Source organism: Haemaphysalis longicornis, unplaced genomic scaffold (assembly GCF_048455015.1).
Source record: "Haemaphysalis longicornis isolate Haplotype H1 unplaced genomic scaffold, Haemaphysalis longicornis Haplotype H1 scaffold_9, whole genome shotgun sequence".
In the NCBI taxonomy this organism is placed as follows: domain Eukaryota; kingdom Metazoa; phylum Arthropoda; class Arachnida; order Ixodida; family Ixodidae; genus Haemaphysalis; species Haemaphysalis longicornis.
Window position 1 is genome coordinate 146,861,393 of NW_027526460.1, and position 18,648 is coordinate 146,880,040.

Sequence of the window (18,648 nt, forward strand, 5' to 3'; positions counted from 1 at the left end):
TTAAAGCGGGTAGCTGTAACCAGGAAGAGGATGCGGTGGCTCACCCCAGCCGCAGTAACATGCGAATTCCATTTACCGTTTGCTGCGAAATGTCTCAGCTGTACGATACGTTACGCCGGCATCCGACACATGAACATGTGCGAGTGCTTGCACTGTCGGTCGCGCTTATTTTATCCCCCTATCCGTGCCGCTTCTATCTCGCGAAATCAAACCCAACTACTCGAAGAGCCTCCACCGTGAATGTCTGTTTACAGTCGCTTAGCGCCATACTTGGCCTAGCACTCCCGCCTTGTTTTTAGTTTTCTCACAAGCCAAATTGAGTGCTCACATGCTCATCTCAAAAGCACTGAAGCACCAAAATACGATGCATTGGGTGGCTATGTTTGCGGTGGATAACGTAGCATCCCACCTCACCGTTATCAAAGTTAGTACAACTCACCTATGTGTTTCGGCCCACTTTTCCTTCGCCTCGACTTCGTCCCTGTGCCCGAGTGCCTCGATCCGTGTCCGTGCACAGAATGGGAAGGCAGCGGGGAATTCCCAGCCGTGGGAATGTCATTTGGGGAATGCACTTGGTGCTTTGCTACCCTCCTTTCTGTCTCCCTCTTGTGCTTCCGTCTGTGTTTCGAAGGCTTCACTGAGAGCTTCGAAAACGCAGGCGAGGTTCGCTCCGGCTCCTCCATTCCTCTTCCTCTACTTTTTCTAACGCTCCCAGTTTTAAGATTTCGCGCTTGTTGTTGTTGTTCCTTTTTTTCGTGGCGCATACTCACTTGGGCCAGGATCGCGCGTCACATGCCACGTTCGCTCGCGCCTTGCCTCTGGGCCAGTAATCAACATCATCATCTCCCTTCTCTTTGAGACATTCCCTACCGCTACGTTTCACAGCTTATCCCCCTTGAGGTGCGTTGGATATCTCCAGGATTTATTATTGGCCGCTAACATGACCCTTGTCATGAGAGGTATTACACTTGACATAACTTTACGCTGGTTTCGGCCAAATTTAAAGCCGTATAGGATTATTGCTCCCGAAGCGCAATTGTAGACTCTCATATGGGAACTAAAGTTCCTGCAAAGTTTATACCAGCGGTTAATCCTGGAGCTAAAAAAATCCAATCCTAAATTTACGAGAGTAATTTCAACTTTGAACGTCACCAAAATAGCAGATAAAAATGGCTGGGTATCTGCTCCCTTGGCTGCAAATGCCGTGGAAAGAGGGCAATCTCTACCTCCCCTGCCACGTTAATGCTCCTCTTTTATTCCCAGCCCACCTCTCAAGCATTTGCCGTCTCGTCTCGCTCCCGCCACGATTAACAGGATGAAGGTTTGCTCACGGCAATTAAATTTTCCGGGTTGCACTGATGGCACGCCATTTGTTGGAAAATTTTGGTACTGTTGGATTTAGAACGACACCACGAGGTGTCGGCTCGTGCCCCACATCTTTTTGTATTTTGGGGTCAAAATTCTTTACAGCGCGTATTTTTATATGCTATCATCATTATAAAGCGCACATCTGCTTTCAACTAAAACAACACTGCCTGGTTCCAGACAGGTATTGATGTATTGCCTAAAACATCCCTCAGGTTTTATTTTTGATCAGCAATGTTGACACCTTTGAACACTACCACCAGATTTAGTGGTTTGGAAAGGTCGCCTATAGAAACTTCGTATCTCCTTATTGTTTTAAGTGTTCGGTGTGTTGGCTGAATTGATAGAAAGACAGGTACACCAATATTGTGAGGTTTAACTAGTTGAAGACAGCCTGTCGTGTTTAAAAGACACTCCTTGGCATCTGCGCTCTTCTCATCAGCTGTGAATGAGAAAGCATTGATATGCAATAGAATGCACAGGACATTCTGCGTCACGGAGAAAGCCGATGCGCGCTTGAGGGAGACAGAGAGAAAAATTGGCCGCGTATCTGCTCCTTTCGTTGCAAATGTAGTCAAAAGACGATAGTCTTTATCGACGTTTGACAAGTAAATACCTCCCTTCGCTTTCCCGCTCACCTCTCATGTTGTTCCTGTTGCGTCGCGCTCCTCCCAAGATAAAGACGCCAAAGGTTTGCTAAAATCATTTTAAATTTCCCGCGTTCCATTGCTCCAAACCGGGTTTCTCGATGCCAACGCTGCCGTACGGCGAAGACGCGTGTGAATCGAGGCGCCCTATTTCAACGTTTATAGAACCGCGTTTCCCTAGTCCACGTGCGTTCCAATCAGAACGTGGAACCTATCTAGTGGAACCTTTCGTAACTCTCGCCACTTGATCTCTTCAAATGCCGCCAGAAGCTATATGGCGCGGGCGACAGCAGGCGACGGCGGAGTGATATTTTTTTTGTTCACTTGATGAAGTATTTAATCTCGCCAAAATCAAACATGTACGACTTCTTATAAAGGAACGCTGCAAATATTACTTCTGTATTAATTTGTTGTCTTATATATGCAAAATGTCTTGTTGTTCTTCAACAATATTGACAAGTATGACCATTACACCGGACTTAGACGGGTAGATTTAGTTGTGACCATATAAGACTATTGCGCAGGCATTGTTTTACTTTGGCCGGGTGGCTGAATCGAGTCACAGACAGACAGATCGACAGACAGACAGACAGACAGACATAGAGACAGACCGAAATTTCTGGGTTTAAGTAGCCCAAGAAACGCTATCGTCTTTAAAAGAGAGGATCTTTTTTTGTTCCTTGTTAAATGCTTGGAGCGCTGTGCTGCAGAGCGAGAGGAGCAGAAGGGGCCGGAGTACCGATCTCGGCACGAACAGGACCGAACAGGACCACGGTCATCTCTGCGCAGGCCAATCGGTTGCCTATCAGCGCGCGTCCGCTTTTTTCTTGTCGTTATTTTTAGGGCACGCCCTATGTAGCGCATCGAAGCCGGGCACAGCGCGTACTCCTGTTCTATGTATCTTCAATCCACAACGTTGCATTTTTTCTAAAGGGTCAATTATTCCCTGTGCCGTTAAAAATAAAATCAGAGTTCCCTCCGTCTCACGGCGGCAATAGTTGAATGGGAAACTTTCTCATGACAGATTATCGTCGCCTTTACACGGTGGGGTGCAGGATATTTCTGTCTCCTTTTGCACGTCCATGCATCCCTATTCTAATCCAAACGGCTTCGACCGTGTCAAAATGGAGCAATCGCATAGACGCCGGCTTCGTAACGCGAAGAACCCAGGTTCGAGTGCCGCCATGGGAAGCGTTTTTGTTTTTCTTTCACTTTTCTCATATTCGCGTTACAGACGCTGTCTATGAGAACACTAAAGCAATTACCCCCTTTCCAGATCGGCGAGCAGCAAAATACTGAACCCACACTACTAGCGAACGTGACAATATAAAAAGAAAAGAAAGAATGAAATACATGCTAAACGTCATGTTGGCTTATGTCACAAGAAACCACGGAACACGCATATATGCACATCATACGAAAAAGATACAGTAGCCTACAGTTTTCCCGCGCTCCAAAAAATCGGGCTTCCTGGATACCCCCGACTTTCCCGAGAAACCGCCAGTTGTCCCATAGAAGAGATGTATGTGAAGAGAGGATATTTCGGACAAAATAAAGCCAAAAGTTCAATTTCCTGATAAAGTTTTTCCACTCTGCGAATACAGGAGAAGGCCATTTTAAATCATGAGCCACATGCCTAGCTTCGGAATGAATGGGGATCGCCTTGACTCCCGCCGGAGTAAGAATCTTTGATCTTGGAGTCCATCGTTGCTTCTGACTCCGACGGAGACACTCACGACCGCCCGCAACCGCCAACGCAATACATTGTCAACGCTTTGGCGTCGTTTTCCAATGTTTACTAAAAAATGTAACGCTTCCAGAGATGCAAGCATGTGGTCTCACACGAAGGAGGAATTTACGGCAAGGATAAATTTGCAACCGCTTCAGTCCTATTTAAACAAAATCTAATTCGTTTTTGCAACTCGCGGATTTTTTCGGACTTGTCTTCTATGTGGACTTTTTTTCATTGCCCTCCAGGTCCGAATAATCGGTCGGCTACTGTACGCAGAAGCGCTCGTTTCTGTAAACCAGATGTTGCAATCTTCACACTTGTTCTTATCTTGCTTCTGTTACTGAAGCAAAAGCACGCTGTCGGCCCATATTACAAAACATTCCCTTTATTGACGCGTGTGCACTCCAGTAGTCTATCACCCGTGGTCATGAGACACGCCTTCCCAGTCGAAAATGACAACAGAAAAATTTCTGTAGTACGTCGTTTGTCGTATTTTTGCGTGTCGTACAGTCGTACCGTCGTAGTCTTGTCGTACAGTCGTCGTGTTGTGTCGTCATTCTGACATTTGTCGTGTGTAGTATTCCTGTAGCAATTTTGTTGTTTTATCGTGTGTTGTAGTCCTGTAGTGATCCTGTAGTATGTCATAGTCCTGTAGTAAACCTGTAGTGATCCTGTAGTATGTCGTAGCCCTGTAGTAATCCTGTAGTGATCTTGTAGTATGTCGTAGTCCTGTAGTAATCCTGTAGTATGTCACAGTTCTGATGCTCTACTGCGAGAATCATGCCTGTCTTGTCGAAGTCCTGATGCTGTGTTATGTATTCCTGGCGTCTTGCAGTCCTGACCTGTCGCACAATGCATTCATAACAATTCTGTTGCAGCAAATATCAGTATTTTTGAATCCAGCCTAGCACTGTATTTGGGCTGTCCACTGTAAGTGAACAGTTAAGACAGCCCAAATATGCCACGAGCCCATGCACAGGCAAACTGAAGAGAATACAAACATTTTATTTTAGTTTCCTTCATGCACACACAGCTCCAGGCTCGAAAAAACAAGTACAAGTACCATTAGAATTGGCTTGCCGAAGGCTGAAAGTGCACCGTCCCTAACTACACACATTATGGATGATCCGCACAATTCTAACGCTGCAAAGTTGTCTGAAGCTGCAAAAACCTTATAGTAAATACACTATATTCCCAGGGAAAAGCCACCAATAGCTACAGGCTGCCACTAATGAATTGTACAGCTGCAGAAAGCCACAAAAAAACTATCAATGCACACCTCATGAAGCACAAAAATGACATTGCAAATTACATCCACCATTAAAAATGCCGCCATTTCTCACAATGACTGTTTAGTATTAAAACGGTAGAGACACTAGCTCTGGTGTTCACACCAGCCAAATTGGCAAATAAGCCCATGTACCTCCTATCGGCGCAGATCAGCGAAATTCTGCGCGAGATATCTAGCCAGAAGCTTGCGGCGCTTGTGCATTTCAGCTTGCTCGCAGACCTTCACTTGGAGGTAATGCCAGAAGGAACCTGCATCGATAGGAAAAAAAAAAACGAACATTGATGCAAGACAATGACAGGCAGCACAAAAAGACTGAAAATCATACTGCTAATACTGTGTCCTTAAACTGCGCCATTTTATAAAAGCTAAACACGCTTCTGCATGCTGAGCAATAAGAAGTGCTCTATTGCTGATAAAGTGCTTTTCACATTACTGTGCCTATTCAAAAACGTTCAATTTAAACGATACCTTGCAAGCCCCTTTCCACAGCGTTCCTGGCAATTCTGGAACAAGTCAAGCCATTAGGACTTAGCTCAGAAAATGTCCTTTCAAAATCAGTTTTGTTTTCATTTTTCAACAAAAACGTGATTTTTGACATGCATTTGCATCACATGGGTGCAGAAAGGGGAGTGGTCTTTGCGCGTCACTGCTACTAAAGAACAATGCATGCCAACCGTAGGTACTCTGTATCAGCGTTTGGTTTTTTATTATCAGGGCATGAAGGGTGAATCAGATGATAATTTTTAAACGTCAGGTTTGCAGTCACACAGTAATAACCCCTGAAATCGGCTGAAAATATCAAGCAGTGCCCGTTTGCAAAGTTACTTCACGATTTTAGGCAGTCTTATTGCCTTTGCGCACATTGTTCTTAGTTGTGTTGTAGTTCTACTTACCACAGGACCATTCAAACAGTTAACAAGTTTCGGTTTTGTTTCTGCATCGCAAAATTCATATTTAGTGTTACTCTGCAGTTGCTCAACTTCAAGCTTACCTGCCATAGTGCCTTGAGCATCCGCTAAACATCCTCACAAAAAAAAAGCATGCCACTCCTGATTTCCCCCTCACCCTAAAACGTTTTCTGCAATAAGAACTTCCGATGCAAGTCAAAAGATAACGCCCAGTCACCAGATATCAGTTCCGACGAAAAGAGCACTTCAAACCGGCTTTACACACCCCCAGCTGTCCGCCTGCCAGTTTCGTTTCCATACAAGGGTATCTCCAGAGGTCTAGTGCTGCTCCTTAATTGAAATGTCTATTCGGATGGAGTCTCCAATACCTTTTGTACTGTTTCATTTCAAAAATGTTAGGTGCGCTGCAATGCATGAGGCTCATAGTGCTGATCTTTATTATCGCACAACAGCTACTTGGGCAAAGTTTGCGGGGCACGATTTTAGCACATTGCACCGCATTTCTGTAAGCAAGGCTACAATAGCGAGTCAGAAGGTGATGATAAACCGCAAGTTTGTTTTCAGCGATAACTGACAGTGAACGTCAACAAGCATCAACCACGGAGTTACGTTTTCAACTCCATGCATGTTTTTCCGCATCGCGTGCTTGTCCCGAATACTGTGCTGGCTGTAAATGCAGTCAGTCACTGACAAAATGTTTTTACGTCACACGGGGACACATTGGTGCCTCTGATAATGTCAAATCGCCAGATTTCTTCCAGGGAACCACCCAAAATTGCCCATGTTGAAACGCAGGTTGGACTTCACCGCATGGCACGGGCACCACGCGTGGTAATTTTTTTTATCTTAATTAGTTCTTACCAATGATTTTGCAGAAAAAATTTTTTTCTTGGACCCCTAAAAATCGGTCAATTTTCCAGTGCTAACGAGAGTTAAATTACTACAGTGTGACATCATACTCATAAAACTTTCCCCAAAGAGTTATATATAAGCCAGCTCATAAATCTCTAAGTAAAGTTAAGCAACGATAAAAGTTCAGCAAATTAAACACATTAAAAAGAAAAAGTGCCGATACTCCCTAATGCAAAATTTGCGCGCAGCGTGAACTGCAGTCTTCTCAGTCGAGGTGCGTAGTTTCCGTGTCAATTTAGAAAATCAAACTATCAATGCAGACAATCAAAAATGCCTCTGTTTCAGTGAATGAATGAAAAGTCTTTATTGTGGAATGGCTCTTTGGCCTAATAGGAGGGGAAGAAGGGTGTCGGAGAAAAGACAGAAACAAAGAAAGAAGAGAAAGAAGTGCGTACACACATGCGTGTACATGGTATACATTTGCAATCACATGCGGCGATCGATGCCTGCCTCGTGAGCGAACGCCCAGAGGGAGAGCAGGGTGTCGCGGCTGTTGTTGCTGGGGGTGGTCCATTGATGCAGAGTGCTGATGTGCAGTGGCAGGTACTGGGCACGGAGGTCCCGGTAGCCAGGGCACTCCCACAGCATGTGGGTCACTGTTGGGCACACTTCCATGGTGCATGTGGAGCAGCTCACTATGGGGCCCTGTTCGTGGTCGCTGTCGTCGCTGTCGTCGGTAGCCCCGGGCCTGCATCGGTGGTGGGCCCGCCATTTGGCGAGCACGTCTGCTGTTAGTGCGGCCCCCGCACGTGTCTTGTGGATGAGGACCTGAGCCCCCCGTGGCAGTCCTCGGGGCAGTGGGTGGTGGTTGGTGGGGATGTGCTGCCAAAGGGCGCGCCTTCGCTCCCTCTTGGCTGCCAGAATTTTGGCTCTTGGGTCGGGGTCGTCTGGTGCGGGCATAGTCTGGGTCACCAGGGCGGAGCGGTCGTCCATTAGCTCGCTCGCCAACGCCTGTGCGGCTCCATCGCCAATGCCACCGGCGTGACCTGGTACCCAGTCCACCCTCACCTCCACTCCATATTGCTGGTACAGCACTGTGCTTGCCATTTTGATCCTGTGAGCAAGCGTGCCAGTCCTGGGGGTGCGGCCAAGGATTTTTATGGCCTCTCTACTGTCTGTGTAGATCACCACAATCTCCCCTGTCTGCCTCAGTCCTCGACGGGCCTCCCCACAAACCCCGTCCACTGCACACAGGATGGCGGACAGTGAAATCTGGTCTGGGCTGGGTCGGTGCTCATGCACGTGGATTTGTCTGCATGTGCCGATTGGGGAGATCGCAGCTAGCCTGGCTCTGCGCGTGATGGGGTCCCAGGTGGCTGCCGTGAACACAGAGTTCCGGGTTCTGTCAGTACAGGCAGCTGCTGCTCTACGCTCCGCTTCATGATCCTGCTGATGGCACTTTTTGGAGAGTGGTTTGGGAAGCTTGAGGAGCACATCGAGCCAAGGCTCCAGCAGGCGTGGCAGTTTGGGTGCATCGGGGGGTAGTTCTTTTGTGAGGGTGAGGAGTCCTCTACCCGCAGTTGTGTTTTGCCGTCGTAGCTCATGGCCTTCATTGTGTGCCTCGATAAAGGCTTTGAGGGGAGGGAGGCCGGAGTACCTGTAGAGTTCTTCAGTCCTCGTGTGACGCGGCAGGCCAGTTATTGCGCGGAGACATTCGAGATGGAGGACCTCCAGTTGTGCGTAGTGGGTTTGGTTCAATGTGAAGCAAGCTGCTCCGTAGCATGCCTTAGAGGTGAGGGTTGCCAGGCATAATGTCCTGATGGTGCGTGTGCCGGCACCGCCAAAGTGGTTGCCTATGCGGCGGATCAGGTGGAGGTGTCGGCGCCACGTTGGCTTAAGCTGACGGATCCATTCCTTTGGTCCACCAACCTCACTGAGGGGAACCCCAAGGATCCTCACCCACCGCTCCGCTGGTCGGGTGATGGTTTTGCCGGCCAGTGTAAGGCTTATCTTCGCTCGCTCAGAGTCGTAGCCACCTACCAGGAGGAGGTTAGTCTTTTCCGGTGACGGCTGCATGCCAGTGGAAGGGAGGTAGTTGTCGATGGTGTCCAAGGCTTGCTGCATGATTCCCTGTACATCTGCTGTGTTCAAGTTCGTGCCCTTGGGGTCCACCCACAGCGTGATGTCATCTGCGTAGAATGTCAAGCCCAGGTGCGGAATTTTCCGTAGCTCTACAGCCAGACCTTGCATCACGATGTTAAAGAGGACTGGAGACAAGATGGCACCCTGCGGCACTCCTCTGGAATTTGAGAATGTCCTTGGGTGGCCCGATCCAGATTTGACCTCAAACGTTCGGGCCACCAGGAATGATCGCACAAAGTTCATGATTCGTGTGCCAACTCCAGCCCCATCGAGAGCCTTCAGTATCGCTGTGTGCGCCACCGTGTCAAAGGCTTTCTGCAAGTCTACTGCCAGGAGGATGCCAGGAACCTTAAGGCGACCCCGACGGCCCCCTCCCACCAACTGGCGCAGTAGCAGAAGGCTGTCTTGAGTGCACAGCCCTGGTCGGAAGCCAGTCTGGGCTGGATCGAAAAAAGCTGGGTTCTCCTCTTCGAGGTGGTATGTGAGCCGAGTCAGCACCATGCGCTCGAGGAGCTTGCATAGCGTTGACGTTAAAGCTATAGGTCGGAGATTCTTGATGCTGTTGGGTTTTTTCCCTGACTTTGGGATGGGGTAGATAATCGAATGTTTCCATTCTGCTGGGATGCTCCCAGTTCGCCAAATCTCGTTCAGCTCGTCCAGCAGCAGGAGCTTCTCTGGTTCGTCAAGGTTGAGGAGCATTCGCCAAGTGATACCATCCCCGCCTGGAGCACTGCGCACGTTGGCAGCATCCAAGGCCAGAGTCAGCTCTTGCAGAGTGAATGGTGCCTCAGCTCCCAGGTCACTGGCTGGTTTACTTGGTTCATAGGTGCGTGGGTCTGCTGGGATGGCCGGTGGTGGAAAGAATGCCTCAGCGGCGGCCACCTCGAATTCTTCTGGCGTCGGGTCTAAGGCCATTTGTATGTTGAGTGCCGAGTTTTGTGTCTTGTGCTTGCCGGACATGGTTCGGTGGGTTTGCCATAACTTGCGAGTGCTGGTGTGCTTGTCAAAGGTTTCGCAGTATTCAAACCACCTTGAACGGGCAAGCTGCTTGGCATATCGGCGAACCTGAGCAGTTTTGTTGCGCACTCGGAGGAGATCCCCGTATTGCCGGCCATTGGTCAGGTAGATTTTGTGAAGGCTCTCCCGTGTGGTCCATAGGTTCAGTAAGTGCTTATCCGGGGTAGGAGCTGACTCGTCTACCATCAGATGTCGTCTGTAACTGACAGTAACTGACCATTTTGGATTAAAAGGACCCTGGAACACTAAACAGTGCCAGTAAACCTGCACAATGTTTAGATTACACTGCCAGGAATACCTGAGCCAAATATTACCAGTCCATGTGAAGCGGTGAGCACACAAATCGCGAAAGACGGGGAAAAACCAACCGCGCACTCTTCGCTCTTGGCATGGCCTAAATGACGTCATTGCGGCCATGGCTGTTCAATTGGCTGTCGCTGGTCAACTTTGCGACTCATTTCTCACATTTCTTGTGAGGATTCGCCGTCATCGGCGCTGTCTCTTCTATGCCTAAACATGCACGCGCAGTTTGGTATTTCTTTTGCTGAGTGCGCACGGAGTTTGAGTGAAAAACTCAATACTCTCCTTTCAACGAGACCACTAGGCAACAATTGCTTATTGCTTCAAAAACGCTCTACCAGCCTGAGCGTGCGCTTGCAAGCAGGCAGCCATGCCTGCTTTTTTGTGGCACCAAACCAGAATTGACTCCCCCCCTCCCCCACGTTGCAGAGAATACTCCCCAGCCTATGATATGTCCAAGGACGCCGAAGAGAACGCTGCAAGCCGCCCCCCTCTCCAGGAGAGAGCACACAGCTTTCGTTGCGTTGTCCGCAGTCGAGTTGAGAGAGAACAACTATGCGCGATTTCTAATCGTGCATAGTTTTGGTGACAGTCAAGGGCTTTTCATAATTCTTGGAAGGGCGATTTCTAGGACAATAGACTTTACCCCAAACTACATTCCGAGTAGTCGATGGCAAGTGCTGCAGGGTCCCTTTAAAACAGTAGAGACACTGGCCTAGGTTTCCAGCAACCAAATTAGTAAACATGTACCTTCTTATTGGTGCAGATCCACGGACCCTCGTGCTAGATATCTCACTAGCAGCATGTGTCGCTTGCTCATGTCCCCTGGTTCGCAGCCCTTCATCTGCAGGTAGTGCCAGAAGGGATCTGCATCAATAGAACAAAACAATACATGTAATGCAAGACAATGGCAAACAACGTAAAAAGACTGCAAATTAGACTGCCAAAACTGTGTTTTTAACCTCTGCCATTTCATAGAACGAAACACAATGGCTCCACATAGATGAGCTGCGAAGCCGGGCGCAGTCGACGAAGTGCACGAAACAAACCACGTTTGTTCATAATTTGCAAGGCAGCATACTTACCAGTCGTTTTACTGAATTAAACTTGGACAGACTCGAGCTTTATTCTAGCAAACAAACATGGGGCTGTCTGTTTCCCTTACTGTGCACGTAGCACACAACCCAATTTGCTCGACCAGTGAAGACACCAGACAGGTCGCATTTGGCTGTTCGACATCCATGTGTAAGGCTCCACATGTAAGAGGGTGTGAAACCTATAGTTTTGCATGCACGACCTACCCTCCTTCCTCTGGTCCCCACATGTGCACGCGTAAACCAGCAACCGCTTATATGTGTGTGCTTAGCAAAAACGACAAGAGCAGAAAATGGCTTCACTGGAATAAAACCCGAAGGGGGGGGGGTTTGAAACACAGACTGTTTCGCAGTAAAACGAATGCTCCCCGTGCTAAAAAAGTGGTGCTTTTCTCATTTATATTACTGCAGAGCATAACATTACACTCATAAAACTTCTCTCCAAAAGTATATGCCAGCTTGTAAAACTTTCAGCTAAAGGGGCCATGCAGACACATCACAAGTTTGGTTCATTCGAAAGATTGCCACGTTAAAATCATAGTGACACCACTTTCATCCCCAAATAAGCTATATAAATAAGGAAAAAGGGAATGGCCATGCAACCCACTAGCTCATTTCCCGCAACAGAACCTAGATATCCTATGTGCCCAGCTGTGCGATTGGCTGAGGCCGGCAAAAGCAAACACAAATTAGGTACGGCTTGCAAGCTTTCTAAATGAGCTATTTGCGCATAAATGCAATGCATATTCATTTTACAGCAGTACGAATGGTGCGAGAAACAATAAAAGTACAAAATACACATAAGCATAGAAATTTGATGAGCACTGCTGTTGGTACTGGGCACACTATGCTTGTTGTAGCTGCACAGCAGTCCGCCGCTTTGGAGTTGTCTTACGTGACTCTGTTTGGCGAACATACCCCATGTTTTACAAAACGATTACTTTCTACAGTAGCAAAAACAAGCCAAGTTCTGGTACTAACAGAAAGAAAGCGTTAAACACCTACTTTCTTCACAGCCAGCGCCATAGAGGGCTCGTGCTGGTAGTGCCGCCAGGCTCGTGCTGGCGCAGCTGGTGTCGGGTGCTGGTGGTTCTGCAGGGCTCATGCTGGCAGGGAGCTGCAGGCCATGTCCACTCTTTTCACTCCCTGGAGAGGTGCCTGAGTCACATGAAAAAGTGTTGCACTCTTAAAACAATACGCAGTACAGGCAATCAGTTTTAATAAAGGCTGTGGCTAGCGTTCCGTCCAGACGGAACGATATACAAGTGCTAAAGTTCCGTCCAGACAGAACAGGGCGCTGCGGGTTATCCTTCCCTCCAGACGGAATACAACTGAGAGCTTAGCGTTCCGTCCCGACGGAGCCGGCGTGAAATTTGTACAGTTCCGTCCGGACGAAAGCAAAACCGGCTGATTAGACGCCCTGCTCCACCTTCAGATGTGGTGTAGGGGTTGCTCCTTGGATAAATGGCAGTATTGTACCGGGTTCGATTCCCCCCGGACATGCTTGGTTTTTCTTTTTTTTTTTTGCGTGGTTGCACCAGCGTTATGCAACAGCTAACTTCTTGCCCACTTTACAATTGACGCGGTGAGAGCAGTCGGTCTTGATTTCGCACTCAACCGGCTGCTCCGCTACCGCTCAATAGAGCCAAGGCCGACGTGTCCATCGCCAGAGTTCCGATCGCCTCTAGTTCGTAATGGTGATTACTAATTAACGGTTCTTCTGGCTAGTCAATGAGCGGAAGCGGTTCATTCAGCTGGGTAAATATCAAGAACGACTGCCCTCGCTGCTTGTTGTGAAGCGGGGTTTTTTTTTTTGACGCCCGCGTCTTCTAGCTGCCTCACTCAGAAAATGATGCGCGTCGCGCGCGGCAGTGGGAGGAGCCTGCGACTTGCGCCATTGGGGAGGCACGCGCCTCATGGCGGCAGTTTCGAAGCGCTCGACTCAGCCGGCTGGCTCCGCCAGCATAGACCGCCAGAGATTTTAGGCCACCACCCCGGCAGATACTGCATGGGCGCTTTCACTAGCTGTGCGGATGTTTTGTAGTACCGTTCTCGCCCAAAATTATAAGCTCCTTTACCGCTCAAGCAACTTCGTGCATGTCTTGAGCGGCATTTTGAGCGGTCGCTCGTGCTCCCGACACCATAGTTTCCCTACACCACTTCGATTGATTGATTGTAGGGTTTAACGCGCCGACGCAACGCAGGCGATGAGGCGCGCCGTAGTGGAGGGCTCCGGATTAATTTTGACCACCGGGGGATCTTTAACGTGCGCCGAAATCTCGTACACACGGGCGTTTTTGCTTTTCGCCTCCATCAGAAAAGCGGCCGCCGCGGCCGGGAATCGAACCCGCGACCTCGTGCTCAGCAGCGCAACGCCTTAGCCACTGAGCCACCGCGGCGGGTCCCTACACCACTTCGCGGCCGAAGCCGCCGCCATGTTCCTGCCACTGGCCGCGCCGGTCGCAGCGTACCAGTGGTTCCGCTGCAGCGTCAGCGCGCCTGTGGCGTGCGCGGCGCATTTTCGCGGGCAGAAAATGCTCCGTCCGATCACCTTTCTTGAGTTTTGTAGATTTTTACCCTACCGGTCAAACCACTTCTGCTCATTGACTAGCTAGAGTCACCGTTACGAATCACCATTACGAACTAGAGGTGATCAGAACTCTGGCGATGGACACGTCGGCCTTGGCTCTATTGAGCGGTAGCGGAGCAGCCGGTTGAGTGCGAAATCAAGACCGACTGCTCTCCCCGCGTCAATTGCAAAGTGGGCAAGAAGTTAACTGTTGCAAAACGCTGGCTCAACCACGCAAAGGGAAAAAAAAACAAAAAAAAAACAAGCATGTCCGGGGGGAATCGAACCCGGTACAATACTGCCATTATCCGAAGCACAACGCCTACACCAAATCTGAAGACGGAGCACGTCGTCTAATCAGCCGGTTTTCCTTTCATCTAGACGGAACTGTACAAATTTCACGCCGGCGAACGCTAAGCGCTCAGACGTATTCCGTCTGGACGGAAGCATAACCCGCAGCGCCCCGTTCCGTCTCGACGAAACTTTAGCACTTGTATATCGTTCCGTCTGGACGGAACGCTAGCCACAGCCTTTAATAAATTGCTCCGCTTTTAAAGGAATTTAAAGTTTGGTCAATACCATTCTCAGCACGCACAAAATCGCAAACAAGTCATTCTACATAGGTGCAGATTGTCCTTTTGTGAGACTAACAAGTCACTTTTAGGGTTGGGGCTGTATGAAAAATATAGAGCAGTAAGTTGTGTTGCCCACTCATAGTCACATTGTTAGCAAGTCTGCTACAAAACATAAAACAGCATTGCCGTGTTCCTGCACTTTCACTGGAATTGCAGTTTTATGAATTTTTTTTACTAGGCCTTCTCTTCCAAACAATCTCATTGTCAAAATCCTTTACAGCGAGTAAAGCACTTTCAACGGGCAGTAATTTATGCAGTGCCTGCAAAAAGGCCATGGCTAGCAACTAGATAAACCAATAGCTCAAAATCTTCGTATAGAAGCCACGTGACAAGGTCGTGCTGCAGGGCAGTTTTGTTTTCACCCACCCAAAGAAAGGAACCTGTTCAATCAGGCTGTAGGCTCCTTAGATGGTAATGCCACATGTTTGAGGAAGTGAAACCTTCCTGCAACAGTTGACATTACAGCCAACTAAGCATGATAGCAACTGCAGTATCTGGTACGTTGCTTAGCTCATAATAGTGATAAGAAGCCATGCACACAGATGGAGCATTGTTTACGCACTGGTGAAAAGAACTTGCCGGCCACTCCATGTTGAGTGATCGCAGCCCCCGCATCTCGGCCTCCAATTGCACGACCCTCTTCCTTAAAACTGCTACAGGGTCTTGGTCCCTTGCGGCAGCTCGAAGAATGATGTCGACCTTCGCTGATCTTTTCTCTGCCTTCGCAGTTTTTTTGTCTGCCTGCAATGAGAGGTCAAGAGATAACATGCCATACTTGTTCCGAGCCTCGTCCACCATAATGACACCTATTTAGAGCAACAAGCACACTTCAGTGTCATTTTACACGTGTTTAATGATAGTTATGAGGTCAACTTTCATGCAAATATTGACTTCCCCTAATAAACATACCTGAAAGCGGTGGCTATTCTAGCGCCTTGGCATTTATGTGCGTCATGTTCGATAAGAGCATTTACAAATAACATTACTGCAGTGGCTGCTGGCAAGACGGCCTTCACAGAAAAACCACGATTTCGAAGCTCGTACAGTCGGCAAAAGGTTTGTCTATAACGCGCGAGCGGCGTGCTCTAGACTGCGCGCGAGACACTTAGTGAGAACGCCTGGTTTGACACCGGTAGAATGCGAGCATGCGCGACCCGCATCAGCGCGACGGTTCTTTCCCTTGTCGCTGTGCCCGTCGCCTTCAATTCCGTACCTTCTTTCGTCGTGAAAAGCGCTGCCTGCACTGCCGGGCCGGGAAACAATAGCGGAAATAAGAGATTGGTAGTAGAGCGTTGGCTGCGTTTAACTACGCGCAACGCTTTTTTTGCGGCGCCCTACACAATTTAGACAGGAGTGTTTTCCTGTATGCGAGACAACGAACGACAATAGCAGAAAACGCATCGCTGCCGGTGTTTTATAGTATTATTATTATTATTATTATTTAAAAATACCTTACAGGCCCTTGTTGCAGGGCATTGTGTAAGGGGGGTAACAAAGAGTGAGTGTCACGATAGAACTGTAAGGGAACATCAAACTTTGAATGAACTTTGAAAGAATGGAACAGCAAATAAAGAGAAAAAGAAGAGAATGTGCAAAAAAAGTCACTTGAAGTGACACATACATGGGAACATTGCAGGTGGGAAGGAATGCAAATATGCGCAATACAACTTAGTAAAAAACACCTACTACACACGATAACTAGTAACTAGATATCGGGCCGTGATCGCTTGCACAGTGCACTGAGTATTGTGGCGTGAGCCCGTCAGCAGTGACATGCAAAGCCGAGCCCTGAAACCGGACAGTGGCGCTCAAGGGACTCATGCAGCTATTGGCGGAACGATAACGCAATGAACAGCTGTGCGCCAAGGCTAACGCAGACGAAAAACTCGCACAACGAGCGTTAAGGCGGGTAATCTCCAGTTTTGTTTTCCGGCCCGGCAGCGCAGGCACACAGCGCTTATTACGGTAAAAGAAGGTGTGGAAGCCAAGGCGACGGGTGCAGCGAGGAGGGACACAGCCATCGCGCTGATACGGGCCTCGCATGCACACATTCTACCTATCTTAAACCAGGCGTTATCACTACGTGTCTCCCGCGCACTCCGGAGCCCGCCGCTCGCGCGTTAAAGCCTTTTGCCGACTGTACGTGAGAATGTGGCTTGGCGACTACTCGACGCCGACACGAACAAAGCAGATGAATTCCTAACCCGACTAACTGGTAGCCAGCACAGTCCTGAATAGAGCGTGTTACGTGGAAAATGTGCAAGGTGGTAATACGAGCCATTTTCTTCGGCGTCGGCGCCATATACTGTGAAGCGGATCTCCGCGCCTTCCGACGGCACAGCCGGCATGCCGATATTCATTCCTTACTTTCTGCGGTAGTGGCAGATGTAAAACTGCTAAAAAGCGCTCAGACACTGTTATGCACAATTTAAGGGTAAGAACACTTACCGGTCATGTGAACGATGGTGCCGTCGAATAATCTTCCCGCGTCTCGCTGTCGCCGAGCCAAAACACTTCCCACGCCACGCTCGTAGTCGTCGACGTCCACCACAAAAAAACTACGCTCGTCCGTAGGCCCAACGACTTCTCTTCTACCTTCCAAAACATACTGAACGAAAACGTTACACGGTTACGCTTTGTTACACGGTCACACTACGTGCATACGACAACGATCGACCAGCGCAAGAAAAGAAACGCGGCGTAATGTGCGTTGCCATGTGTGTTGCAACAGTGAGGGCTGCGGCTACGGCTGGCTACGGCTTCAGTCGGCCTATATAGGCGGCGTTGGTTGATGCCAGAAGATGAAGCCGATGAAGCGATACATGAAAACTCAATCATTTTGGTTGTAATAATGAACATAATTTATTAGCGGGTTACAAACCTCTTGATAAAAATTAGCACTGTATTAACCAGTGATAGCAGCTTCCAACTTCAGCACGGTTCTTTCATGTGTTATCACAGTCTCACAGTCGTCACACCATAGCACACACATCATTTTCTGCACCGTGTTTCTGCACTGTGCTCGGCTACATAGTATGTGCGCTGATTCTCTTTTCTTTTTGCAGTGGTCGGGGCTGCTTTAAGGCCCAACCACATGCAGAGCACTTTCGGCGTTTTCTCGCGTCGACGTCGTCGCCAGAAATGCACGGCTACGCGAGCTGACGCCCGAGCGACGCCGATGTCTACGCTCGCCAGATATCGGCGTCGACGCAGCGCGAGAGAGCATCGGAAAGCGGGCGACAGCGTCCGTCTTCGCGTGGTTTGGGGGCATTCCTTTCAGCAGAAAACAATCGATTTATTTTTAACTTGCGGTAATCGGTTGCCTTGAGACAAATTGCCAGCTATTTCTGTTCGCAAGCGCTTATCCATTTGTGGCTTGTTCGGCTTTCAACGGGGAGATCGGGGATCTGCGATTTAAATAAGGGAGCTCTGGCTACATCGCATCCAGTATAAGCATAATGTGGCTTGTCTGCAAGATCGGTGCGTGACGAGCAAGCGTTATCAACGCCAGAATTCTAGCGGCGCATTCCCTTCCATTCGTAGCTCCCGTGGCTTGCGCTGACCGGGGATGTGCGATAGCTTTTCTTGACTCAAATGAGGGACCTGTGGTTACATCGCTCGTAGCACTAGCATTATCGTCCTCGGCTCCAAGATCGGTGCGCAAGAAACAAGCGTTACCACTGCTCAAGTCTCTCAAACACGACCAAAACAAAACACATCCGACACTATTTGTGGGCAGCCTCGTTTGGTACACCGAATTCTCTGTGCCTGGCTGTCTCCTTGTGTGGTCGAGGGGTTGGGTGTCGGACTTTCGTTTTGAAGTCCGTGGTTCGAATCCTCAAAAAGCTTTTTTTTTTTTTTTTTTTTTTTTTTCGGCGAGGGTTTGATCAGTTTTTTTTTTACAGGGTACAGTCAGGGTGCCAGAGTACCTTGCCTTTTAACCTACAATTGACGTTCGACGGTAACCTCAGTACCAAGGCAGCGCTGAAATTTGTTTTGCTTACACTTTGAATTCATGCACCTGCATTAGGTACATAACATGCAGGTTAAATCAAGAAGCAACTAAAGCAGTTTTGCGAGGTGCGTCTTCGTTTAT

The 18,648-nt window shown here is 48.7% G+C and overlaps 1 protein-coding gene across 4 annotated transcripts; it reads right to left on the reverse strand.

Annotated features, from left to right (window-relative positions):
• Window positions 1–4,733: 4,733 nt before the first annotated feature.
• On the reverse strand, window positions 4,734–17,307 carry LOC144153918 (uncharacterized). 4 transcript variants are annotated; one of them, XM_077685686.1, is made up of 6 exons: window positions 17,001–17,305; window positions 15,132–15,293; window positions 12,354–12,506; window positions 11,005–11,121; window positions 5,504–5,538; window positions 4,734–5,283 (listed from the first exon to the last, which is right to left on the reverse strand). In XM_077685686.1, the coding sequence occupies exons 1-4, from the start codon at window positions 17,005–17,007 to the stop codon at window positions 11,009–11,011; spliced, it is 435 nt and encodes a 144-aa protein (XP_077541812.1). In that variant the 5' UTR covers window positions 17,008–17,305; the 3' UTR covers window positions 4,734–5,283; window positions 5,504–5,538; window positions 11,005–11,008. The 4 variants fall into 4 exon arrangements, 3 of the variants coding, with proteins under 3 accessions (XP_077541812.1, XP_077541813.1, XP_077541810.1); XR_013319411.1 differs by lacking the exons at window positions 5,504–5,538; window positions 17,001–17,305 and adding an exon at window positions 15,462–15,599 and having other exon boundaries at window positions 15,115–15,293; XM_077685687.1 differs by lacking the exon at window positions 5,504–5,538 and having other exon boundaries at window positions 12,354–12,494; window positions 17,001–17,307.
• Between the last annotated feature and the right edge of the window lie 1,341 nt (window positions 17,308–18,648).

Excerpts from the sequence above, each read along its gene's own strand:
- LOC144153918 (XM_077685686.1), bottom strand. Across the intron at positions 12,507-15,131 it reads CACTCAACATGGAGTGGCCG|GCACCTCTCCAGGGAGTGAA; the intron begins GCAAGTTCTTTT and ends CATGTGACTCAG. Across the intron at positions 11,122-12,353 it reads TGGCGCTGGCTGTGAAGAAA|ATCCCTTCTGGCACTACCTG; the intron begins GTAGGTGTTTAA and ends CTATTGATGCAG.